Below are 26,831 nucleotides of genomic sequence, written 5' to 3'. Positions count from 1 at the left end.
AGTGACTGCCTTGCTGAGAGAAACCGATGGGATTTTGCTTCCAGTATGGCTAAGGCTCCGGACCACAGTTAGGAGCTAACCTGAAGGCGATTCGCGGTCTCCGCGTTCAAGGCGCTCAGGTTCCAGCTAGGACAGCGCGAGTTCACAGCCAAGCTCCTTCGGCTCACCGGGGCGCGGCCTCCGGTGGCGCAAGCGCTCCCGGCCCCACCCGCCTCCTCTTCCCACACCCGCAGCTGGGAAGGGGAGGCGTGGTAGCTCCTTGCCTGCGACTGGAGCCGCCGCTCGTTTCTGGCTGCAACACGCCGGAGATCGCCGCCGGTACGAGCAGCTTAACCAGGGCGGAAGGCGGAATCGACCTCCTGGCTGTCACTCGGGGAGCCGCTCGATCTGAGGCAGGGCAGGCGGGACGGGAGGTGAGCCCGGCTGCTGGCGGAAGCTGCTGCTCTCCAACCGGGCTCCCTCGCCACGCAAAGCCCGGGGGAGGGGGTCGCCGAGGGGATGGTGGACTGCGCCTAGGGAGGTCTGGTCGGCTGCTCCGGGGCCATGCGGCTCCCCAGCTGATGCTGCCTCCTTGGGGCGGCCGCCTGCTCGCCATGAAGCGGCAGAACCTCCGCACGGTCTCCCTGATCGTCTGCGTTTTCTCCTATCTGCTGGTGGGCGCCGCCGTCTTCGATGCGCTCGAGTCCGAGGCCGAGATCGGCCACAAGCGCCTCCTGGAGCAGAAGCGCAGCGACCTCCGAAAGAAGTACCGCTTCTCGCCGGAAGACTATCGGGAGTTTGAGCGGCTGGTCCTACGGGCCGAGCCTCACCGAGCCGGCCGCCAGTGGAGGTTCGCCGGCTCCTTTTACTTTGCCATCACGGTGATCACCACCATCGGTGAGTGCGCGGCTCTCGGCATCCAGGGTCCGCTTTCCCTTTGACCACGAGGCGGCAGGGTGGCCCTCCCCTCCCTTCCCCCGCCCCATCATCATCATCATCATCATCATCATCATCATCATCATCATCCCCTCGCCCTCCTTCCAAGGAGCCACCTGTGGGTGAGCCTGGGGCTCCATCTGCCCCGCCAGCTGTAGGAGGTGTGGCGTGTGGGCATCCTGGGGCATCCAGTCTAGGCTGAATGCGAGCTCGGTGCGCCAGATCTTAAAAGGCATAGCAATTTAGGGGCGTTGGCCTCTGCATGTAGAAGGATTGGTGGACAGAGTTTACCTGCGTCCAGGTGAGCGTTTCACTCTTCCGTGGACCCAGAGCCCACAAGAAGCCGATGACCCTAGTCAGTGTGAACTTGGTTCCTGCAGCTTCTCTTACACCAGCCTTCCCCAGCTTGGTGGTCTCGGGATGCTTAGGGGCTACAAGTTGTTTTGGGGCTACAAGCTGAGGAATTCATAGGCAGATTGGACCACCAGAAATCACTTGTTGCAGCCATCAGTCAGTGTGAGCTTTCCTCAGCTCTCCCAACAAGCCTACATTTCAAACTTAATTTTAGCTGTTTTCACGATAGAATGTGTGAGCTAACTATTATGAAAAGCATTTTGGAATATGTACAGAGTACTTCGCTTGATCACAATCCACTTTCCACCTGGAACTGGGGTCATTTACGAAAGAGAAAAGGACGGTACAGGTAGCCCTCGACTTACAACAGTTTGCTTAGTGACCGTTCGAAGTTACAACAGCCCTCAAAAAAGCGACTTACGACTGCTTTTCAGACTTACAACTGTTGCAGCATCCCCATGGATGTGTGACGCAGATGCTTGGCTACTGACTCATATTTATGACGGTAGCAGTGTCCCTGGGTCATGCAATCCCTTTTTGCAACAGTCTGACAAGCGAAGTCAACAGGGAAACCATAATCACTTTACAGCTGTATTATTCATATAACAACTGCAGTGATTCACTTAGCAAAAGTGGCAAGAAAAGTCGTAAAATGGGGCAAAATTCACTTAACAAACTTCTCCCTCAGCAGTGTAAATTTTGGGCTCAGTTGTGGTCGTAAATTGAAGACTATATATACTTCCAAGGAAGGCTTGAGATGTAAATACTGCTCACTGAAGAAGTCCAGCCTCAATTCCAGTTTAGTGTACTCACACTGGTTCATAATTTTCAAGAAAATTACTACTCTTATACTCTTTTGCAACCTTATACGCTGTAATGTAACTGGCCACTCATCCCCAGTTGATCTGGGAAAGTGAAGAGAAGGGCCAGGGGAGACATTATAGCAGTGTTCCAATATTTGAGGGCTGCCAGAGAGAGGAAGGGATCCAGCTATTTTCCAAAGCCCCTGAAGGCCAGATAAGGAATAATGGGTGGAAGCTGATCAAGGAGAGATTCAACTTAGAAATAAGGATAAATTTTCTGACAGTGACAACAATCAACCAATGGAACAGAAGTTGCCTTCGGAAGTTGTGAGGAAGTTGTTGGAGGCTTTCAAGAAGAGATTGGACTGTAATTTGTCAGAAATGGTGTAGGGTCTCCTGCTTGGGGGGCGGGGGTTGCATTAGATGACTTACAAGGTTCCTTCCAACTCTTTTAATCTGTAAATTGTCAGCAGAGTTCACATCAGGAGTGTCCTTGCCACATCAAGGCTGTTGACCTGGTCTCTGAAGCCGTTACTGTTACCGATCTAGTCCTAAGATTGGGGGAGAAAGGGGGGGGGGCATTGGAAATAGTGACATGGCTATAGGATTAGAAATGGCCACTCTCAACTTAGGCCCACAATTGAGCCCAAAATTTATGTTGCTAACTGAGACATTTGTTAAGGGAGGTTTGCCCCATTTTTCAACCTTTCTTGCCACATTTGTTAAGTGAATCACTGCAGTTGTTAAATTCGTAAGCATTTGTTAAGTGAATCTAGCTCCGCCATTGACTTTCCTTGTCAGAAGGTTGCAAGAGGGGATCACAAGACCCTGGGACACTTCAGCCATCATAAATATAAAATCCCTAATTTTGATCACATGACCATGGGGAGGCTGCAAAGGTTGCGACTGTGAAAAACGGTCATCGGTCACATTTTTCAATGCTGTTATAACTTTGGTCACTAAATGAACTGTTGTAAGTCGAGGACGACCTGTAGTTCATTCATGTAAAGGTGCACGGGTAGTCTTTCACATGCAACCATAATTGGGTCCAGAATTTCCATTGCTAAACAAGGCAGTGATTAAGTGTGCCTGATTTTAGGACCTTTTTGCCACAATTATTATGCCAATCACTGCAATTGTTAAATGAATCGTGAGGTTCTTAAGCAAATCTGGCTTTCTCAATTGACTTTGCTCATCAGAAGCTAGCTAGAAAGGCAATCCCATGATCCCCAGAATGCTGCAACCATCATAAATACATGCCAATTGCCAAACACCCAAAGTTGATCACATGACCTTGGAGACGCTGCAATGGACCAATCATAAGTAACTTTTTCCAACCCTATTCTGACTTTGAATGGTGGCTAAACCTATAGTTTTAAGTTGAGTATCCCTTTCGTATATCCAATTCTTCTATTGCAGATGTATATCCTCGTGGAGCATGAAAGGGATATAGTGGCTCAGTGGCTAAGACTCTGAGCTTGTCAATCAGAATGGTTGGCAATTTGGAGGTTCGAATCCCTAGTACCGCATAACGGAGTGAGCTCCCATTACTTATCTTAGTTTCTGCCAACCTAGCAATTCGAAAGCATGCAAAATGCAAGTAGAAAAATAGGAACCACACTTGATGGGAAGGTAACAGTGTTCTGTGCACCTGTGGCGTTTAGTCATGCCGGCCATATGATCACAGAAATGTCTTCGGACAGCACTGGCTCTTCGGGTTTGAAATGGAGATGAGCATCACCCCCTAGAGTCGGGAATGAATAGCATATATGTGCGAGGGGAACCTTTACCTTTATCCTTATATGGAGCATGACACAAATTAAATCACTTAAAACAAGAGCAACATTCTCTGCTGTTATAAAACAAGGCATAGAAAGGTATTTATGGAGAGAATATATGTATTTTTGGGCACTTGTTTCTGTCCTGGGTTTGCCCAGCATTTTGGAGAACTGGCAGTGATTGCTTCTTTCACCATCCATGGGGCAAGTGGGTTTCAAATATTAAAAATTACAAATTAATTACCAACTATGCAATTTAGGACATTTTTGTTTTCCCAATCCCCACTGTCCAAATGATAGAGTTTGATTTTTTTTTAAAGGACAATATTTGATAGAAAGAAAAAATAAGTATTGCACCATAATGAGACTCCTCTCTCCCCACAATAACATAAATAAATAGCAAGTATGATTTCCATCTATGGTGATATATTCATGTATCTTTAACTGTCTTTTCTTTGGAGAAGAACTGCTTACATCATTGTTTATGTACAGGATAAAGGGACAAGCATGAATGGGAAAGAATCCATGCAAAGTTGCTCTTGCCAAACCTTGCAGAAAGCAAGTTGCAATGTCTGGTTTGCATGGGACTCTATCAGGGGTGGGATCCTACCAGTTTAACAACCAGTTTGCTGAGCGCGCACATGCACCTGACCTGCCCGATGAGCACTGCACGTGTGGGCACACTTTACAGAAAACTCACCTTCCGCATTACTGCTGGCGAGGAAACCAGCTGAGGTGCGGCAATCCACTCTGCCGCACCGATCAGCTGGGCTTCTGAAAAGGAAGTATAGATGAGTATAGCGCGGGGGCAGGTGGGTGGACCCACATCAAAGTCAGAGCGAACTGGTTCACTCCCAGCTGATAGTCGGAGCTACTGGTTCATCTGAACTGGTTTGAACTGGTAGAATCCCACCCCTGGACTCTATCCTTCCACTGTACTTTTGTGCAACTTACATTTCTCAACATTCAATTTTTGATCCCCACTTTCTTTTATCTTGTCATGCAAATATTGTCTTTACTTCTCGCGAAACCAGGACTTCGGTTTCAATTTGGTTAAAGAATGAAGTAGATAGTAGAAAAGATGGGCATTTTTCTCGGTGGAGGGATGTAAGACATGGAGCCCCAAGTGCGACTCACCAATAGTAATGTTGCTTTTTAATATTTTCGCAGATTACATTAGAATGGGCAGTAGATGATGCTCATTGATGGTGGGGGGAAGGGATTACAGAGAGTTCTCCAAGCATTTTTCCGAACTGAATGGATAACCAGTAAAATGTAGATGTAGGTTATGATATAAATATTTTATCAAAAGTGCTGTAATGAGCATACTGTCCTCAAAGAAAACATTGACATTTGGCAACTGTTTGGCAAAAAGATAATGGTGTGGCACATTTCATTAGGAAAGGAATTGAAAAGAAAATAAACCCCATCATTTATAATGCTTATAAACAAATCTAGAGAGGAATGACATTTGAAATATTTGTCTACCCACTCCAGCCAAAAAATGAGAAGAGAAAAGGAAAGGAAGGAAGGAAGGAAAGAGAAAGAAAGAAAGAAAGAAAGAAAGAAAGAAAGAAAGAAAGAAAAGAAAAAAGATAAATTGGGAAAGAATTAAAAAAATAACAAACAAAATAATAGTTACTATTAAAACATAAAGAAAATCAGTCTTGTAGGTTTGGAGTGGAAATTCATCGTTCAGCTTTGCTAGTAAGTCTACAAAAGCAGCTACTAAACAAATATTTACTAGTTTTCTGCCAATACAATTTCACGCCTGAACTAATTTATGTTCCACTCAATAAACTGGGCGTGTACGAACAAGCTGGAGTTGTTGCTTATAAGCATCTTTGTTTTTAAATTTACTGGAGTAGTGGCCTTTTAGTGAACTGGCTACTCAACAAGGGTATTGGATAGAGAAGACCAGAAAGCTTTTCCAACGGTTCTCAAACTTGGCATTGAACATAACAAATTTCACTTTCTCCTCTTGAGTAACTCCACTCGCTAACTGTTCATGCACATCTTTAACACTTTCAGCAGCAAGTGTTTTTAATTCTCGGAAAGGATTATCAATAATCTCTAGTGTGAACGTGGAAGCCTTGTTCTACTATGTATTATGGGTTAATATCAAGTTTTTTTCAGATAACATCACACATTGGGCCAATAAATTATTGCTTGTGTTTTCTAAGGGATCATATCATTTCATGTTTGCATTTCTTCTCATCATCCTTAAATATCTGGTCCTTCAACACATGTGAAGTTTCATAATCTTTTCTTTGTGTATCATATTGTACAAGGTTGTTTTGTATCCATGGGGAATATCTAGTTCTTGAGACCGACAGCACCCGTCGTCACCCAAAGGCAGTTACATGAAATTTCCATGATTAAGCTAGTTCTTGAAATAGGATGGACTGTGATTTTCTTTCTTTCTTCATTTTTAATAAAAATTTCTCTTTTTATTTCTTTGTTTTGCTGCAGGCTATGGGCATGCAGCTCCTGGAACTGATGTTGGCAAAGTGTTTTGCATGTTCTATGCAATCCTTGGTATCCCACTCACCCTGGTTATGTTCCAGAGCCTTGGGGAGCGCATGAACATCCTTGTTCGGATGCTGCTAAAAAAAATAAAGCAGTGTCTGGGAATGAGGCAGACCACAGTCTCCATGAAAAACATGGTTGTGGTTGGTTTTCTCTCATGTATGGGGACATTAGGCATTGGGGCAGCTGCCTTTTCCTACTTTGAAGGCTGGACTTTCTTTCATGCCTTTTATTACTGCTTCATAACCTTGACCACCATTGGATTTGGAGACTTTGTCGCCTTGCAGAAACACGAAGCTTTGCAGAAGAAGCCTCCTTATGTCGCCTTCAGCTTTATGTACATCTTAGTGGGCTTGACGGTGATCGGGGCCTTCCTGAATTTAGTGGTCTTCAGATTTTTGATCATGAACTCAGAAGATGAGCGCCGGGATGAAGAAGAGAAGGCGTCTTTAAGGCGAGCCAGAAATTACATCAACTTGAAACCCAGGGAAGATAGCCAGAGTACAAACGACATCTTGCTCCCTGTAGAAGACAGGACCAGTCAGATGAACCTCATCCCATTGATCCATGATGACGCTGAGCGGCAGAGAGGAAAATCCTTGGTTTCTACCACAAAAGTCCCTTCCTTTTGTACATGCCTGTGTTACAGGCCACGGCTGAACAGAAGCCCAGATCCTCCCCACGCTGAACCTTTCAACTGTCATACAAATCTGGTTTATTATAACTCAATTTCTTACAAAATCATGGAAGTCTCCCTAGGTGGTAAGGATCACACTGGCCTGAATTCTCCTGGCAGTACTTTGTCATCTGATAGTCCCAGTTGCCGAGGGCACTCCAGAGTCCGGAGAAAGTCTATTTGAAAAGCATGCATGCTCTTTGGAACTTTTGTTTTTTGTTTTTAATTTTTACTCGGGCCTGTGTCCTGCTACCGAACATGTGCTTTGATGATAAATTGTGAATTGAATTGTCAGATAATTGTGGAGTGCCCTCTTTTCTTTCCCCTCCCCCTTTTCCTTGCAGGCGTGTTCTGAAATGTCTACCCATGGATTGGGGTGGGTTGCTACCAGTATTACTGGCGGTTCAGCGTGCAAAAAATTCTCCAGGTCTGCAATGGAGATTGTCCTGTGCATGTGCAGAAGCAAAAATCAAGATAGCGCCGGCGACAATAGAACGGGTTCGGGTGCATGGGCAGCCGTGTTACTACCTACTTGGCAGAACCGGGGTAAACCAGTAGGAATCCACCTCTGCCCTGGATATTGCATTCCTGCCAAGCCCTTGCAATGCTGCCTGAGCAATGCCCTTTGGAAATTAATGCTGAATAATAGTTCTTCCGTCAACATATGTCACAACATTTGCATTAGAAGGCGAGTGCTCAATGGATTTAAGTACTAAAACCCCACAGTGCCTCTGAGTTTCCATAACATCTGTGGAGATGTCTAATTATTCCACTGGGGTAAATGTACAGATAATACCCAGTTGTAGCAAGACAGCCTGTAGGCTCAGCTTGTCTTGTTTTTGCTGAAGAAGTCGGCAGATCTACACCCTAAAAGAAATGGGACAGATGTCAGACTTGTGGGTTCTACTGAGTATTCTGTAATAGGGCAAAGAATGGACATGCAGTTTGGGAGCACCTTGGTGGTGTATTAACCATTAGGCAGACTAAGCACGTGCTTAGGGCACCAGGCCCAAAGGGGGCACCACAAAGTTGAGAAAGAAAGAAAAACACCAATGAAGATTTGTACAGTATGTACAAAGGAGGGGGGCACCAAGATTTGTCAGTGCTTAGGACACCAGTGAGCCTTAATCTGTCACTGGATTCATTTAGCGACTGCCTCATTTAATGACTGTTCACAGTAACAACAATGGTGAAAAAGTAACTTTACAAACAATCCATTCACCATCTTTGCCGGTAAAGGAAGGTAAAGGAAAGCTGAACTAAGGTCATAAGCACAGTCACAGTTTCATTTAGCATCCACTTCACTTAACAACAGAGCTTTGGTCGTAGTTTTGGTCACTAAACAAGGACTATCCATACTTGTGTGCCCCACCGAGGCTTCTTTGTAATAGTTATTGTGGAGAGGTTCTGCTTTCTCACCACAACTGTCTTTATCTACAGTAGTGGTGTACATCTTTAAACATCAAAGGTTATTTGGAGGGATGTTGATAGGGAGATTCTTCCATTCAGATTTTTTAGAACAGTGTTTTACTTGCTCTCCCATTAGGTGTTCTGGATTTGAAATGTTATTCAGGGATGAAGGTGGGTGGGCTTATTTTCAGGCTGAAAATGGGGAGGACTAATGGTGCCTCAATTAAATTTATGTGCATGTATTTACAAGTGTTTTAGGCCACTGAAAACAGCCATATAGCTGTCCACCAGACTTGAATGATAATCTATCATAGTCCCATCACTCAGGCTACACATCCATGTGCATCTCACTTCATTTTAGCTGTACAAATAGCATATTTAGAAACCTATTTGCATACACAGTGGTAGGAAATAAAATTGTACAGTGATCTATCACTTTGGGGCTGAAAACAGTATTCAGGAGGAGTGGGAAGAAAGATACTATAAAAAGGCAATGTGGCTTTTTTAAACTGTAAAGAAACACAGCAGTGATTTATATAGCCAACTTTCACATACAGACAGGATCCAATTAAAGGCATCGCTCTGTCTGGAAATCATTATGGAGCAATTGCCTGCCACGACTGTTTCATGTCTTTAGCCCTTCTCTCGGTTATTTATATTCCAAGACTTCCAGTGTTGCTAGGATCTCTCAACTGCCTTTCTCCCAGCTGATAAAACTGGGCAAGGCACGTAAGATAACATTGTTCCTTGGGCCCTCTAGTAGTTTACATTTCACCTGAAATCCTTAGTGGCCTTTGGAAGAAAGCCAATCAACCTGTGCTAACCATCAGAAAACCTCTCCTACTCCTCTGCACCAATCCCAATCATCGTTACAAATGTTCTCCTCATTTCCCTTCCAGTTTAGAAGAACAAATGGGATCACGTCTGAGGGGCAGCAGATTGGGGAGCAGCTAATTGTGATTCACAATGTCTCTTATTGCTCCTTCCCTCCCAAGGTTTCAATCTTGTTGGACCAATATATGCAAATATTTGCTTGTAAAAAAATTAATTCTTATCACTTGGCAAAGCTAGCCATAGAATAGAATAGAATAGAATAGAATATTGCAGAGCAGAGCATAAACAGTTCTAAGCCCTGTGGAGAAATTTCAAAATCAAGTAGTCCATATTTGCAGCCTTGAAAATTCATAAACATCATTAAAAAAAGAAAAAGAAAGAAAAGGGAAGCTGGTGCACCAAAGACCGAAACCAGCCTTGGAATAGCTGTATCTTTCTTGTCTGCAGCTGCCTTCAGCAGCTCTACCATCAATATATGCAATTACAAAACGGAAAAGGGATCAAGTTAGAAGAGAAACTGTGTGTCTTTCATAGTCTGCTGCTGCAGCAGCTGCTGCCTGGACTTGGTTGGCAGATAACATGGGAAATAATGGCAATAGAAGGTTGCTGTTTTCCCTTTGGCAACCCAAGGCTTTATTGTAGAGCTGCTGGTTATATGTGAAGTGAGAAAGAGAGTAAGTATTGTCTTCTCCGTATCATTTTTGGGCTTTACTTGGGATGGTTAGCAGTGGCATGGTTAAACTCCTTTCAGAAAGGCCAAGGATGATATTTATATTATTGTTTAGGTTCTGCGGGGTCCTTGGTGTCCTCTAGGCTTGGTTGTTTTAGTTCTGTTTCTAGTTTAGAATAGATCAGAATAACAGAGTTGGAAAGGATCCTGGAGGTCTTCTAGTCCAACCCCCTGCTTAGGCAAGAAATTCTATACCAGGGGTGTCAAACTCAAGACCCATGGGCTGGATCTGGCCTGCATGGTACTTAGATCTGGCCTGCGGGGCCGCTCTGGAAACAGCAAAGGACCTGCCCACAATGCTTCTGCCAGCAAAAATAGGCTCCCGAACTCCGGTTTGGACTGCAACGGCCTCCTGCAACCCTCTGCCAGCAAAAACTGGCAAAGGTTTACTGGCAGAGGGTTGCAGGAGGCTGTGGCAGCTGAAAATGGAACTCAGGAACCTGTTTTCGCTGGCAGAACACTCAGGCCACCACTAGCGCTCTTGACAGGAGTGATGTCAAGCTGGCCACGCCCACCCTGACCACGCCCACCTTGGCCCCCACGAGGTCACTGATTGTTTTAACTGTCAAGACATTTCTTCTTAGTTCTAAACATACAAAGTTAATAACGTACACAAAGCATTCTTGCTGTCAAAGGATTTATTTGGGGACCCTCCATCTCAGAAAACCCTAAGCTACATTTCCTCATCGGGCAGCATCCACCTTTGGATTCAGGCCAATTCAGATATTCTCAATGTCCTGCAATACTAGAATGTGTGCTGTGATTTAACACTGACTCTTCCCATTCTGAAGTACCTTTTAAAAATCGGGAAGATCACCCCTGTGGGACAGAGAATTGGCCTATATTGTCTGGGAATGTTAACTAAAGTGCTGGGAACGAAAATGACACTCCCCCCCCCCCCAGTTAGATAATTAAAATAGGCACACCAAAAAGCAGCACTAATGTCTTAACACTGAATTCCAGTCTTGAGTGTAATGACTAATCTGGCACAGTGGTTAATTACTTTTTAATTTAGTTTCTTGTACAGTGAATGCAGGAGCTTCCCCTCCTAAGGTGCCATAGAAATGCAATAGGGGTGGCACTTAAATAAGTGGGCACAACATTTCCAGGCTTCCATAAGAAGTGAGTGGGCTTCTAAATGGCTTCAAACTAATTTGAATAATTATTGCAAATCAGGCTCAGGATGGTGAGTGAACCTAGTTATTTGTGACTTATTCAACAGCCTGTATGTGTAGCACTGGCTTCGTGTGACATATGAACCTTTGCTATTACATAAGTTGCTTTTCTTAAACAAGGTCTATTTGCCCATCTAGTCCAGCATAATCTAGCTAGGCCTTTGGTGATGAGGGAAATGTCCAGATACATTTTTTTTATCCATATATTTTTAGCTATAATATTACACGTATCCTTTTACACGCAAAGCAGGCATATTGCAGATGAGAGATGTTCTTATTTCTTTCACAAGAAATATATTGCTATATTTATTGCTTGGCACTCTCCTATGATTGCTGAACAATATTGGGCTGGGAAGTTAGCTTATTATAATATTAAGCCTCTTGGAGTATAATAACTCTTGAAAGTCATGGATGACGAGCATAATTTTTCCTTTTTAGAAAGCCCAATTTTGTTGCATATTGTATAAGAATGTATGGGTTTCTGTAAACACACATTGTCTTGCTAATGAAAAAATTGGAAATCTTATTATGCAGGAGTTGGAAGCAGAGCATCTATGTTTGCCTGCCGATGATTTAATCTCAGGATGTGGACCAATCACCTGATTTGATTCTGGGTTTATTCTAGTATTTTAGGATGGGGGATCCCCTTTCCTTGAATCAGAAGTTGTCTGCTTCAACTTTGAGCCTGATTTGTGTCTCTCATCAACCAGCATGGGAGAAACCATAAATGGCTGCATCTTTTTCAACAGATGAATTTACTGTGACAAATCAGTACCATGTTTCCCAAAAATAAGACAGGGTCTTATTTTCTTTTAACCCTCAAAATAAGCACTTCCCTTATTTTCGGGGAGATCTTATTATTTTTGAGGTGTGGGAGGCGGCAAGCGTGGTCACCTCATGACTGCTTCTGTGTTGCAATATTTTTGGGGGGAGGGCTTATTTTAGTGCATGCGGTCAAACGCCTGATTGGGCTCATTACCTGGAGAGGTCTTATTTTCAGGGAAACAGGGTAAGTATATCTGAAGGAATCAAGTTGCTTAATTTTTAAAAACATGTCAGAGGTTTACATAAAGGACCCTTTAATTCCACCACCCCCCCACCCCCCGACAATGGTAATGTTATTTTTGGAATTGGTTTAGCAACCAAATTTAGAGAGATGTAAATTGGATGGTGGGTAGGGAAAAAATATTAATCCCACATTGTTTAATGGGTAAAGTCACTGTAGAAGTTTAACGCAGGGAACCTGCAAATTACCAAACAAAAGGAGGTTTTTATTATTTTAACTTTTCTATGCTATAGTTACTAGGTGCTGGACAACATTAAAATACTTCCTATGCCGTTAATCTAATAACCCACCTAAAGTAATACAAAATTAACCTATATTTAAACCTATAAACAATGGAGTTTAAATAATGTGGGTGTAGCAGCTGCATGAGACATCAAATTCTAGGAAATGAATGATTTTAACAACATTGAAAGTAAGTTTTATACTGATTTTAATGAAATTGTCTGGAAGACTCTGTTCAAACAAATGTTTTAATTTGGCTATGTTTTCTAAAAAGATATAAGTGCTCAGGTCCATTTTGTTACTACATATGGATGGTGCCTAAACTTTTCCAGTGGTTTCTATGTCCATCCAGAGGGACCTTCTTCGTGAGAAAAGATATTCTGTATTCTTCCTTCAAATATTTCTGTACTTGCTCTAAGTAAAGAACTGTTTCAAATTAAAGTGTGACTTTATTCCACCCTACAGGTGTGCATACAATGGGGAAACTATCCTCCTGAACTATTTCAGGTCAGCTACATATGTCTATGGAGATTCTCAGTCATCCAGGTCATGGTTGTCCCAAAGGTGCTTTTTCAGGAGGCAACTGGACTTTCTGGTTTTTCTTTGGAGATGTTTCACTTCACTCAGCTATAACAGATTAACAGAGTTGGAAGGGACTTTATAGATCATCTAGTCCAATCCCCCACTTAAGCAGGAGACCCTATATCATTTCTGACAAATGGCAGTCCAGTCTCTTCTTGAAAGTCTCAAGTGATGAAACTCTCACAACTCCCGAAAGGCAAGCTGTTCCATTGTTCTCACTGTCAGAAAGTCCCTTCTTATTTCTAGATTGACTCTCTCCTTGGTCAATTTCCATCCATTATTCCTTGTCTGGCCTTCGGGTGCTTTGGAAAATAAGAAGCTTCTTGGATGAGAAGTGAAACATCTTCAAAGAAAAACCAGAAAGTCCAGTTGCCTCTTGAAAAAGCACCTTTGGTTCAGACCAGCTATAGTTACATAGAACTGAAACTCAGAGTGGGTGGTGGAAGTGGTGTCAAGGTTGGTCTCTCTTGGACCATGGAGATACATCTCTCCAATTCAATCTTCCCAGCATGTTCCTCCCTTCCTCTCTCCTCACCAATTGCTGATTTCAACTTTTTCTCCCTGCTGCCCAAATCTGCTTGGACCAAAATATCCTCATTTTATTCTGTGCACAGACGAAACAGGTGCTTCTGTTCAGGCACAAGCTGTTCCTTACCCAGGATTTTTTCTGCATATACCTATTTCTGGCTTTTTCCCATCAGAATGCTTTATAGGGGAAAAAATTGAAACAATCAAGTTTTATCAATAATCTATCCTCTTTTAATATCCCAGTCCTTTAAAACGGTGTTTTTCAACTTTAAAATCTTAATCTTAAAATCACATCTTAAAAATTGCCGTAGTTGAGAAACACTCCTTTATAGCATCAAATCATATGCAAAACATATCTGCTTCAAGTTTTTTTTTCCCATAGGAATCTTCCTTTATTTTTCCTATCATAGGCCATGTAGCAATTTTGACTAAATCTAGGGCAAATGTATGCCTTAACCCTGGCTAAAAGAAGAGGGAACAGATTCTTTTCTGTAGGAAAGATCTTGGAATTTCAAAGTGCATTTATCCAGAATCCAAATTGCTTGACTAAATAGACTTTCTGTGATAATGTAATTCTGTTTCTCTTGATCATTACATCTGGAACAAAAAAAAGGGAAGCCATTTTTTACATTGGGCCCTCAGGCCTGCCACATTTTCTACTGTAGGAAAATGGGAGGGGGGATTATATGGAATATGGGAGATAGAGAGCCAAGGACATCTTGCCCTGCATCTAGAGTGGCGTGACTGGGAGGCATCTCCAGTTGGGATGGAACCCTGACAGATAATTGACATCATGGCTTTTAGAGTTTGGTTTAAATGGAAATATTTAGAATAGTTGGGGGACCGCCTGTTTTTTCCTATATGAGAGGGCAGGTTCATTGCGAGTCTCTTGTTTAATACCCCCACCTAGTTTTCTTAATCTGACTAATCAAATTAGGATGTTCTCACATGCCATTCTGAATCAGAAAGCAGACAATCATATTTTTATCTAATGGGAAGGGCAAAACAATCCATTTAGAGTACATTGTTTGCAAGTGCTTTTTAAAAAAATCCATTTTTAATTCAGCTTCAGTGTGCTAATAATTTATGAAGAAGTAAGTGGGTCAACATACTTGATACGTTGCTAAAAATAGTAACTGCCATGTGAATAGCACTGCTTCAATTAGCTGTGTGGGGATTTAAAAATACAAATTATCTGAAAATACACTTTGATAACACATGGTGTAATTATTTTGAGAGCTGTCTTTGTTCGGTGATCTCAAAATAGATTGGTATTTTCAGTTTTACCTTGAATTAATCCTCTAGAAGTGTGAGGTGGAGTGAGCGGGTTGGACCAACTTAATTTTTTTTTATTTAAAATTTCATTTCTCCACTGACCTGCTTTTATGACCGAATTATGAATGTTAAAATTCATAGCTAAATAGTTACAATTAAGTATACTTTGAGGCAGGCTTTCATTTTTTCCAAAAAATATGAACATATTTTTCCTATATTCAGATGCCTGGACAACAGAAATGCATTCCCCATCTTTTAACTTCTTTTTTAACTTTACAAAGATACTAAATGGATTAAACACTTGGACCTTGTAAACGAATTCCTTCCGGACCAAATTATAATATGCTTTTCTTTATTGAAATATTTGGTTAAATTTTCTATGTTCATAGATATGCATGAGATGCCTTAGGTTCCTCCCTCCTTTCCACTATTTAATTAACTAAAAAAAAGGAGGGGAGGCAAAAATACAACCCTACTTAACATGTTTCCCTGAAAATAAGACAGGGTCTTATTTTCTTTTGACCCCTGAAATAAGCACTTGGCCTTATTTTTTGGGAGGTCTTATTATTTTTGAGGTGCAGGAGGCAGCGAGCATGGTCACCTCATGGCTGCTGCTGTGTTGCATTATTTTCAGGGAGGGCTTATTTTAGCGCATGTGCTCAAAAGCCAAAGTGGGCTTAATATCTGGGGAAGTCTTATTTTGGGGAAAACATTGTAGGTATACCACAGCAAGATTGCAAAAGTTCAGAAAGCCGCTACATGGAAATCATAAGAATTATCTTTTATTCCTTTGCTGTCATCCAATGCTTGTCCAGATGCTTGCACTACAGATATAAGCTCATTTTAAACATGGTAAGAAATATACAAATAGAATTTTTTTATTACATTCTTCCAATTTCCCAAAATTAGGAGAACCATTTATGGGTATAATGTAGAGGTAGCCCTCAACTTAAAATAGTTCATTTAGTGGCCAAAGTTACAACAGTACTAAAGAGAGAGGCTTATGGCCATTTATCACACTTACAATCATTGCAGCATCCCCTTGGTCATGTGATCAAAATTCAGATGCTTTGCAGCTGGTTCATATTTATGATGGTTGCACTGTCTTGGAGTCACGTGATCAGCTTTTGCGACCTTCTGACAAGCAAAGTCAATGGGGAAGCCAGATTCACTTAACAATCATGTTACTATCTTAATAACTGTAGTGATTCACTGTAACAAGAAATGTAAAATTGGGCAAAACTCATTTAACAAATGTCTCACTTACAGTAGTAACATAAATGGGGGGGCTGAATTGTGCTTGTAAGTCGAGGACTATCTGTAGGGTATCTGTATGACTGTAAATCTTTGACCATGGCTACCCGTGTGCCAGTGGTGGGTTCCGGCTGGTACGCCCCGGTACGGGCATACCGGTGCCTGCTGGAAACAGCAGGCACCATTCCGGTACGGTGCTTCAGAGGGCCCACCCACCCGCCTGCATTCCTTACCTGTATTTGACCTAACTGGGCTATTTATTTCCACATATGCACGCAGCGTACAGCACCTGCGTGACGCTCCGCCAAGCATCTGGAGCATCACAGGTGGGTGTGCATGCATGCGCAGCACACGTGCATGTGGTGGACACCTGGCCCTGTCGTAGCATACCGGTTGCGATGGGATCCAGAACCCATCACTGCCGTGTTCCTGTGAGAAGAAAATACTCTTAAGGCAAAACCACAGTACGGAGATACTTAATGAGTTATTATTTCACAGAAATGAGTGCCATCTTGTGGTGAACAGGCAGAACAACTACCCAACATCCTATGATTACAGAATTTTGTCAAGCAGGAAGATTTTTTTGACATGGTTGAAGAGCCAGCCCAAAGAACCTCTTAGGCTGGGGACTTCTCCTGATTTTCATCCATTTAAAAAAATCACAAGACTGACATTTGACTCAACTGCCAATCTTGTTTCTCTCCTTCCCTCCCTCCACCCCCCTCTGTCTCTGTCTCTGTCTCTCTCACACACAGACACAGACACACACACACACACGTATGCACCCCTTACCGTATTTTTCGGAGTATAAGATACACCCTATTCCCTCAAAAAAGAGGCTGAATATCTGGGTGCATCTTATACATCGGATACAGCATTTTTTGCCTCCCGAAACCCCGCCCCCTTCACCAAAATGGTGGTGCATAGCTTTTAGAAAGCTTTCAGAGAGTTCCTAGGGTCTGGGGAGGACAGAAATGAGCAAAAATCAGCCCGTTGTTTGCCCCCCCCAGCAGCATTCTATATGCTTCCTAAAGGCTATCCATGCCCTTTTATTTACAAAAAAACGGGCCCATTTTCGTGAAAGGGCCATTTTTTCCTTGTTTTTGCCTCCCACCAAGCCCCAGAAACCCCCTACAAGCCTCCTAAGGACTATTCATGCACTTTTTCTGAAAAAAAAAAACAGGCCCATTTTTGCAAAATAACAGGGCGTTTTTGGGAGGTTTGTAGAGTGCAAAAACTTTTTTTCAAGTTTTCCTCTCCAAAACCTTGCTGCGTCTTATGCTCCGGTGCATCTTATACTCCAAAAAATATAGTATTTCTTAGAGTTTTCCACTTCAGTAGACTTAAGCAGAATGAGCTTTTGACACTCTAAATATAGCAGCATCTTGGATTCTGCATCCAGAAACAGATTGCACTGCTTTTCATGGTTGTAGGCTTAGTGAAGACTGGCAAACAAGGAAGGACACATAGGCAAGGGAAAGACAATAAGTTCACAAAGGAACTTTTGGTAGCTGTCACTGGAGAACTGGTGCCAGGAAAGCAAAAGCGTAGCATTAGCAAAGGATGTTACGAATAACAAAAAAAGCTTACGTTTTCCTCAGTTTCTCTTAAAAATATGAAGTTTTATCAGTGGTGATTGAAGAAGGCAAAATTTTAACAGGGTAACAAAGGAAAATCAGAGTTATTCAACAGTCTTTTTGGGTTATTTCTCTCTCTCAAAAGAAAAAGTTCCAATAGGAATTTGTGAAAAACTAGATGAAAGGCAGGATTGAAACTAAATTTTTAGGAATATGGTCAGGAAGTGCATCTTTATATTGAATTAAGTTAAACGTCCATAACAAAATGGATTGCATCTGGCCAAAAGTCAGCAAGGACTTGTCTGGGGGAAAAAAAACCTTGCACAGCTGTACCATCATCAAACTAGATGTAACTATCAAGTAGCTCTATAAGAATCAGAATTGGCCCATCTGCTATTCAATATTTTTTAGTAATGACTTGAAGTGGTTTAGGGTTACATCTGCAGTTGATACAATTAGTGAGTGGATAGCTCATAATGTAAGAAAACCATTTAAAACTGTACTGTGACATAATGTATTTTGTTTAGTTTGGATCTTGTGTGAATCAGTCTGAACCCACTCGCTGTAAACCATGGTTTGACTTATCTTAATGTCTCTAGTAATTTCCCTTGCGCTTCCTGCCTCACTCAGCTTCCCACATTCAAAGTAATTTGTTAAAAAAATTAAAGAGATACTGGCAAACAATAAAACTAAAAACAATAGCCTCTGGCATCATCTTAATTTCTAAGGATGCTTCTGGAAGCTTTCTGAGAAGATAAAAAGGATTGGTAGACACTGCCCTGAAGTAGAAAAAAGTAAGCAAGGATATTGAAACATCTTAAGATGGTAAATTAGAAGCGGTTGCAAATGGCAGCCATTTTGCAAAAGTCCTTTGGCAACCATTTTTGTCAGACTCTCAGGACATGTTCTCAAATATCTAAACAAGACTTTATTACCCAGAAAGGTTACAGATACTTAATGTACTGTAGCTAAAAGGAATCTTCAGGAGGCAGAATCTGGATCCAGATTATTTTTCTGAATGATTGTTTGTGGATCATATACTTGTGTATGACCACAGTGAGGCAGCAAAAGGTTCTGTGACTCAAAGCCTGCTTGCTATTCCTTTAACGCAGTGGTTCCCAAACTTGGCAACTTTAAGACTTGTGGACTTCAACTCCCAGAATTCTCCAGCCAGCTCTGCTGGCTGGAGAATTCTGGGAGTTGAAGTCCACAAGTCTTAAAGTTGCCAGGTTTGGGAACCACTGCTTTAACGGTTCCCCTTTTTACACTCTTGTCTTTTTGCAGTGTCTCCAGAACTGATGGAATTTCTAAGTGGGTCTTCCAGTGGGTTCTGTTACTTTCACAAAGCAGCGTGACTGCTGGCCCTATAGAAACTGGCAAACCATCAAGCAAAACAACCATTTGTTGTTTATTTCCATTACCATGCTGAAGTTGCTAGGTGATATTGATGCTAAGGCCACTAGTTGCCTAGCAACTGTCAGAAATTGATGTTGCCTTTGGAAACTGGGTTGAGGGACTTTATAGTGGCTCTCTCACATTCCTTTGTTAAACTTTTGATTACCAGGAATGGAGCAAACTTGGCATCGTTTCTTCCTTTGCTATTCTTTCTGGATATTACTTCATCCCTTCATTCCTTTCAACATTTCATTCCATCTTCCATTGCTGTGTTCAAAGGTGTATATATAATATGAGTAAGACCTTTGGATGTGGCTGTAATTGACTCCAGATAAAGCTTGTGTATTCACCTACCAATATTTCTATCATGTATTCAGTTTTGTCCAACTTGATAGACTTGCTAGATTTGTTGGTCTAGTGATAACATAATGGTGTTATCAGCCTATATGGCTTATCAATAACCACTTTACTATGACATTATCCATGCCAATGAGGAATTCTGGGGCCACATCATGTTTAGAAGAAATGCGAAAATATTTAGGAGAAAAATACCGTAAGACTAGAAGTTTCAAGGATGATCTGAATGTGTTTTGTAGTCACAAAACACTAAACTATATTTGGAGACAGCAGGAGAAAACTGCTTTGGTTGGAAGGCAGACAGGAATGAAAAAGCCATGGAGGTAGGACTGAACTACAAAGACCCATTTTTAGAATTTTAATTGTGGTCTCCCTTTTAACAGACCACTGTCTTCGTAAATGGACTTTAGCTTCCAGAGTTTTCATCAATGGCCATTCTGCACATTTTTCACATTTATCAGGGGTGAAATGCTACCGGTTCGGTCCAGTTTGCCCAAACCAGTACTAAGAATGCTTTAAAAAGTTAAAAAGAAAATTCCGACGATCGCGTGGTACATTCCATCCTTGGAATGTTTGTTTAAATACCACTGTGGCTTCACACTCCACCTCAGATTCTTGAGTTTGCAATACTAGAAACAATTATCTTCATTTGCTGATTCCCAGGGGATGCAAATGTTTGGTTGTTGGGTCTGTTGCTTTTGAAGATGGTTATAAAATGATACATTTGCAGAAAGCAATATGCAATGTACATCTTATTTGCACTATCCAATCTGGTCAGTTAAGAGGTTTTGTCTTCTGAATTTTCGGACTTGTGCTAAAACCTATCTTCAAGAAACTTTTAAGTTCCCTGAAGATGAGCTCCAGTACGAATCTGAAAGCTCAGAAGACAAAACCTCCAGATTGGATCCTGCAACATTATCCTGGGACATGTATATTCGCCTTCATTTGTGCATCTTATTTGTTTATAAACATGCATATATTACCTACTCAATATATTATATAACATTTATGAAAATATTGCAACCCATTAGAAGGTTCCCAGGAAAAACCTGAGCACCCCATTCAATTATGTTGATTTTCTGAATTGATCTCATCTAATATCTTACTTACCAGTTCCAACACTTATTGTGTTTTATGTGTTAGAGTTCCTGCTCCCACCTTTCTCCAACAAATGTTGAAGAGAACATGCCTTTTAAATCTGAAAAATGTCTAGGGTTATGGCAGCAATAACAGTCTGATTAGAAGTCTTTTTGGGCAGACTTAATACCAAGGTTATAATGATATTATACAACACTTGTATTTACAATACAAGAAATGCATTTTACAAGAGTTAAATCTAAAGGGAATCAGCAATAAGTGAGCATATTTCAAATCCTCATAAGCAGTGAACCTAATATGTATGATGCAAATTGGGCATGTTCTCTTTACTTCATTTCTTTCCTGAACAAGGAAAATGTGTTTTTAATTCCAATGCAATGTGGTAAAAAAAGCACGTATTCAATAAAAAGCCCCAGATTCGTTTTTTTTAAAAAATGAAGGAAGATTTTTATTATTTTATTATTATTATTTTCAACAATTTCTTTAGCTTAACACTTAATTGTAAATTACCCAACCATTGTGTATTTTCCAGATAAAATTAACGAAGAAAACAGTATACCAGAATCTTCCCTTAAAGACAAAAGACAGTATCCAACATGAAGGTGCCAGACACTATGTGTGAAATCACACTTTGCCACATGTACAGCATTGCGATTGTGTGCAGAACAATCTGCCACAAAAAATTCCAACCAGGGAAATGCATGCACCTTAGTAAAAGTTTAATAGTATTCATTAGTAGAAGTTAGTGCCCTGGTCTTTTGGGGGAGAGATTGTGCTGTGTGCTGCAGTTATAAATTGGCAATAAAACAAACCTATTTATTTACTCAAACTGCTGGAATTCTTGTGTGCTGGTTATTAAATTCTAACACCAGCTAAGCATGGCAATGGAGATGAGATATCCTACCTTGAGCAGGGAGATAGGGATTAGATGACTACCAAGATCTCATTCTTTTCCATACTTTTACACAGTATATTTTGACTATCTTCATACCTAGAGTTATTGTGTACAGGCTGGACTTAATCAACCCTCACATGAAGCAAAGGCGCTTACCTATATGAGTTATTATTTTGGAGGCTATGTAATCATACTATTTAGGGATGGGTTTTTGCTGGCATTACTGCCAGTTCGGTGCGTGTGCAGTTGCCTATAAATAGCTCTGCACATGTGCAGAACATTTAAAAAGGTCAAAAAAAGATGTCACAGCAACCAGGGAACCGGTTTGGGGGCGTGGCAAGCATGCCGTCCCTACCGGTTCGGAGACCCAGTCGCCACTTCCACTACTGGTTCCACCAAACTGATGTGAACCGGTAGGAGCCCACCCCTGATACTATTGAACTTTTAACCTTCTGAGTGGGAGGCGAGCATCTATACCACTAGGCCATCATGCTACTCATCCATTGCACCCTGATGCTTATAAAAAGGACTCTTTTATATTCTGTTTACTATTGTGTCAAAGATGCGATCTAAAGACAATATTTGCACCCCCTCCCTCTTACTCTGGTTTCTTAGCAGCTGTAGAAGTAGGCTAGCAGATATTGTAACTAGTTTCATATATATGCGCATATATATATATATATATATATATATATATATATATATATATATATATATATATATATATATATATATATATTATATATATACTTAAAGTCACAACCCCTGGTATGCCCAAGTATGGGAGGAAGGTCACACTTCCACTCTCTGTCATTAGGCTCGTCACAAGAGACCATCCAGACAGAAACCCAATATTTTTTTACTGTTGCCTTTTTTTTTGTTACATTTGTTATATTTATATATATATATATATATTTAGTCTCCCTTTATTTATTTATCAGCATAAATATAACATATATATATATATATATATATATATATAATATATATATATATATATATATATATATATATATATATATATATATATATATATATATATTCCTCTTTTACAGCTTCTTATGTTGCAGCCATCACTTTACCACGGTGAATTCCATGATTTAACTACTGTAGTCATGCTGACTTGGGAATTCAGGGACTTGAAGTTTACACATCTTAAAGTTGCCAAGGTTGAGAAACACTGGTACACATAATGTGACTTTTCAGGGAAGGCCTTGGCATTAGAGTGGTGAACCTCTCTAGGGAAAATAATGAACCTTTGTGTTTGGGCTCTGGGTTTGGCAGATGGAAGTAAGAAAACAGATTTGGCCCAGAGGAATTGTTCCCTGACAGCTATTTTAAATTTGGCACCCTAAATGTAGCTGGTGATTAAATTAATCAGCACAAAGATATTTAACTTTCCATCGGATTGCCAGAAAAAAAGGGCTACCTGAGCTAAAGCTAAGTAAAATATATTTTCAATGGGATTTTGCCTGCTCATCCCCCCCCCCCCATTCTCATTGCATTTCAGCACTTTTGTTTGGCACTGGATGGGGAAGAATAATATTTTACTTTGTAAATTGGGCTGATGGCTTTTTGGATGCTATTTAACATTTTATAACCAAGTAGATTCTACAGCTGTCATCTGGCAGAAGCCTTAGGTAAAAGCTCCTAGAAATCATTTGCAATTTTGTGAAAAGACACACAAACAATACAGGTTTGGCCGTTGATTCATCCTTGCGGTTTATCAAGGTGCATGTATTTCTCTGCTTTGGTGTCATGTTAGAAATATTAGAATATAGCCAAGGAAAAATAATGCACTGTAACTCGTTTCTTTCAGTGAGGAACATTTGCCAAAGAGGCCATTAGAGGGGGCAGTGCTACTATGAAATTCAGAGTTTACATTTTGGCAGTGGCAAAGCCTGGAACAACAATGACAAATGTTAAATAATCCCAAAACTAGAAAATCTGACACATCTGTAATTTTATATTGAACCCTGTATCATGAAAGTCACTTACAGAAATGTGATGGTCAGTGAAAGAATTTGCTTGCACAAGTACTTTGAGAATTAAACCATTGGCAGAGCATTACTAAAACACACTTAAAGGACCATGATTAATATGGCTATTCCAGAGCTGAAATCCCAAAGAATTAAGTCTGTCATTGTAGATTATATCCATGTACTGCCATCTCCACATCACAATCAATACACGCCCCAAAAAAATATTATTGCTTGTAAGACTATTTAAACTTATTATAAAAAAATCTTTTATTTGTTTATAGGGATATAGGATTAGGACAACTAGCAAAGTATCGTAGGTCTCTTTTTTCCCCTCAGCTTCAAATTTCAACATCCATTCCTTCAAGAAAGGCTTAGTTCTTAAGATTGTTAGCAGTGATTTAATAAAGAATTGCAAATATTCTTATATAATATTAATAATATTAAATTATAATTTCAAGTGGAATTTATACAGGAAGATTTCCTGGTAGCTATTTACATATTTCTGCATTTCCAGACTAAAATGTTTAAATTATAATATACTGTATCTAATACTAACTCAATAAAGTCTTTCAAGGTTAACTTATGAGTTGTGCTGAAGTTCTGTTTTAATTCAGTGGGACAAACCCGTTACTATGATCTTGTAACCCATTTATTTCTAGTAGGTTTTAAAAATGTTTCTATGGACAAGAAAAAAGCAATATTATACCAAGAGCATAAAACATTTTCTGTTAAAAAAAGATTAAATTATATAGCCTCTGTAAAAAAAAATACAGCATTTTTTGTTTTTAAAGAACATATTTCTCCAGTGTTAAACAGCCTGTAATAAACTTAGAAGGTATTTCATTAAAAAGTTGACCTGCTATCTAAGATGGTTTCTACTATACATGCTTACACTGAGATTCTTACTGCCTCAACTTCTACAGAATTTCATTCTATACATTAATTTATGACTACTTTTTAAACAGTACATTTATAAGAGAGCCAGTATTAGAAACATTAAAAAGGCGTTATATATACAACAAAACCGTTCGCGATTTGTTCTTTTCTTTTTCTTCGGAACTCTCATCACAGAGCTAGAAATTATGAGTTGAACTACAGCAGTCTGATTTTGTTTTATCTCTCATGTTCAAAATAATTCTACTTATCGAGAAAGAATAATCAGGTACTCCCGGGAAACCCAGATTCAGTTTCCTGTTTCAAAAAGCAGATTTCAATTCTGAATCTGGGTACATCCTGTTCCATGAAAAAAAATTATGGACAGATCTTTTCACTCTTAACAAATCTTTATTCTTGCAAATTTCTACACCATTTTTGGCTGTTTTTAAAAAATGGATCTCATATGGCTCATCTTTTATCAGATGTATACAGGTGAAGAAAAACTGCACCTAAAATATAACTTAATTCTGGTGCCAGTAGGTAGGTATATTTGCATGTAAGTAGGGGTTGGAAGTGGTTGTTTCAGATCAAATCTATATATCTGCCTTACTATTTATGATAATTGCTGGAGTCTTGCAACTATGAGTGTTGCTAATTCCCTCTGATGACACAGTTTTGTCAATAATTATTAATAATACTGTTTCCATAATATATCCATCTTCAGAGGAAGTCTTTTGGACTGAATGCTAGGAATGAGAAGGGGCTAAATAATTTCCATAAATTTAAAAGGTTACCAGTAAACCACCCCCCTCCCCTCCGTTTGACTTGTAGTACATGCACCAGGATTTCTTGTTGGGACTTATTATGTGGTCATGGCTGATATATTTGACCCTTCCTATTACTTTGATGTATACACCATCCATGTGTATAGCCGGTTTCTCTTTTAGAGCAGGGGTCACCAACTTTTTGGACCTCAGAAACCACTAAATTCATAATTTTAAATCTTGAGGACCACTAATATGAATTTTTTAAAAAGATAAATAGTATTTAGTGCAATATAAAACATGCAAATAATTTTTCTGCGGACCACCAGTGGTCCACAGATCATGGTTGGTGACCACTGTTTTAGAGGATGCAGAGAGCTTGACCAAGAAGTGGAAACTACAACTTGTGACTCTTGTTCTCCTGCTCCGAGCGTGAATGAGATGCAGGGCACATAAATGACTTGGAGGAGCACTGTAAAAGTTGTTTACCCTCTGGCACCATTTTTATTTAATACTATCACTGACGTAACTTTACAGAGGAGTTAGTAACCTTGACTACTATTTCAACAAATTTCAATTAATTTGTAAATAATTTGTATACAGACCAATTAATGGAATCGCATGCTTACAAAGAGCATAAAACCTGAATTTCAATAAATCAATTTTCAATTCTTCATTTAAAACAATCACTATGTGCATTATGCATATGGTTTAATAATGTATTCGAAATTATTCTAGATCAAATAGCAATTTATATCTCACTTTACAACAGTGATTTATTCAGCAGGCTTGGAACCAGCTTTTAACCTGATCGTAAAGCCAATACTGAGATGACTTGAATTAACAGAAATATTTCAATGCAGATGGTATTCTACTACTTTTGGTACTTTGCTGAACAATTTTGCATATTAATTATTGTTTGCAACCTTCCAAGTCAGATAGCTGTATATTACAGTAAGTAAATATTTAAATCACAAATGTATGTTAGCTTTATATTTCATTGCCTATTTGCAAATGCAGGGTGTACATTTACATATATTAAATCATATGCCATAATGTATACTTCTCAATCAAGATAGCTTTAGGCAGAATTTCTCAGAGGATGAGAACTTCTGAAAACTTTATCATCTTTGTCCACTCAACTTTTTATCAATGGTTTTTGCCCTAGGCATGCAAAACTCTTTTTTATGCTACCAGGGCTTTAGTCTATTAAGAAGTGAATTTTAATCATGTTAATATTCTATTCTATTTTGCTATATTTAATAGAATCTCTTACTGGAATCCTTGGGTTTTTTTTTTTTTGATGCAGTTTTTGTTGTCTTTTTTTTATTTTGTTGATAATTATCCCGGGAATATAAGAATAAAAGATATTTAAATTTGCAGTAAAAATTGGCAGCTGATTGCAGAACACATACAAAATACGATCAGATTTATAAGTTTAAATAACCAAAACATCTTCTGAATTTATAAAACATGAACATCTGCCCTTCAGTTCCCAATCCTGAAATGCATCAGTTTCCTATAGTTCTTCTAAACAACAAGATTGTTAGATTGGCTACCAACTATAAATCTAACCTAAACTATTCTAATTCATACAGATATTGTACAATATTGCCTAATAATTACTATACATAAGTCTGAATATATACCAACTTGAAGTATAAGGTTTTTAAAAAATAAACTTAAAGAGTCATAACATACTTTGACCAGTGTCTATACTGCAACTATCTTCCTTCAGTCTATACACAGAAATTCT

General features: G+C 39.9%; 1 protein-coding gene across 1 annotated transcript; it reads left to right on the top strand.

The window, feature by feature from the left end:
• Positions 1 to 286: 286 nt before the first annotated feature.
• Positions 287 to 7,344, top strand: KCNK15 (potassium two pore domain channel subfamily K member 15). Its single transcript, XM_032218811.1, has 2 exons — positions 287 to 876; positions 6,323 to 7,344. The coding sequence occupies exons 1-2, from the start codon at positions 561 to 563 to the stop codon at positions 7,237 to 7,239; spliced, it is 1,233 nt and encodes a 410-aa protein (XP_032074702.1). The 5' UTR covers positions 287 to 560; the 3' UTR covers positions 7,240 to 7,344.
• The last annotated feature ends 19,487 nt before the right edge of the window (positions 7,345 to 26,831 follow it).

This window comes from Thamnophis elegans, chromosome 5 (genome assembly GCF_009769535.1).
Source record: "Thamnophis elegans isolate rThaEle1 chromosome 5, rThaEle1.pri, whole genome shotgun sequence".
Lineage (NCBI taxonomy): Eukaryota > Metazoa > Chordata > Lepidosauria > Squamata > Colubridae > Thamnophis > Thamnophis elegans.
Note: the sequence above shows the minus strand (reverse complement) of the source record. Positions and strands in the feature narration are given on the sequence as shown.

Excerpts from the sequence above, each read along its gene's own strand:
- KCNK15 (XM_032218811.1), top strand. The coding sequence starts at position 561 with ATGCTGCCTCCTTGGGGCGGCCGCCTGCTCGCCATGAAGCGGCAGAAC. Across the intron at positions 877-6,322 it reads CACGGTGATCACCACCATCG|GCTATGGGCATGCAGCTCCT; the intron begins GTGAGTGCGCGG and ends GTTTTGCTGCAG.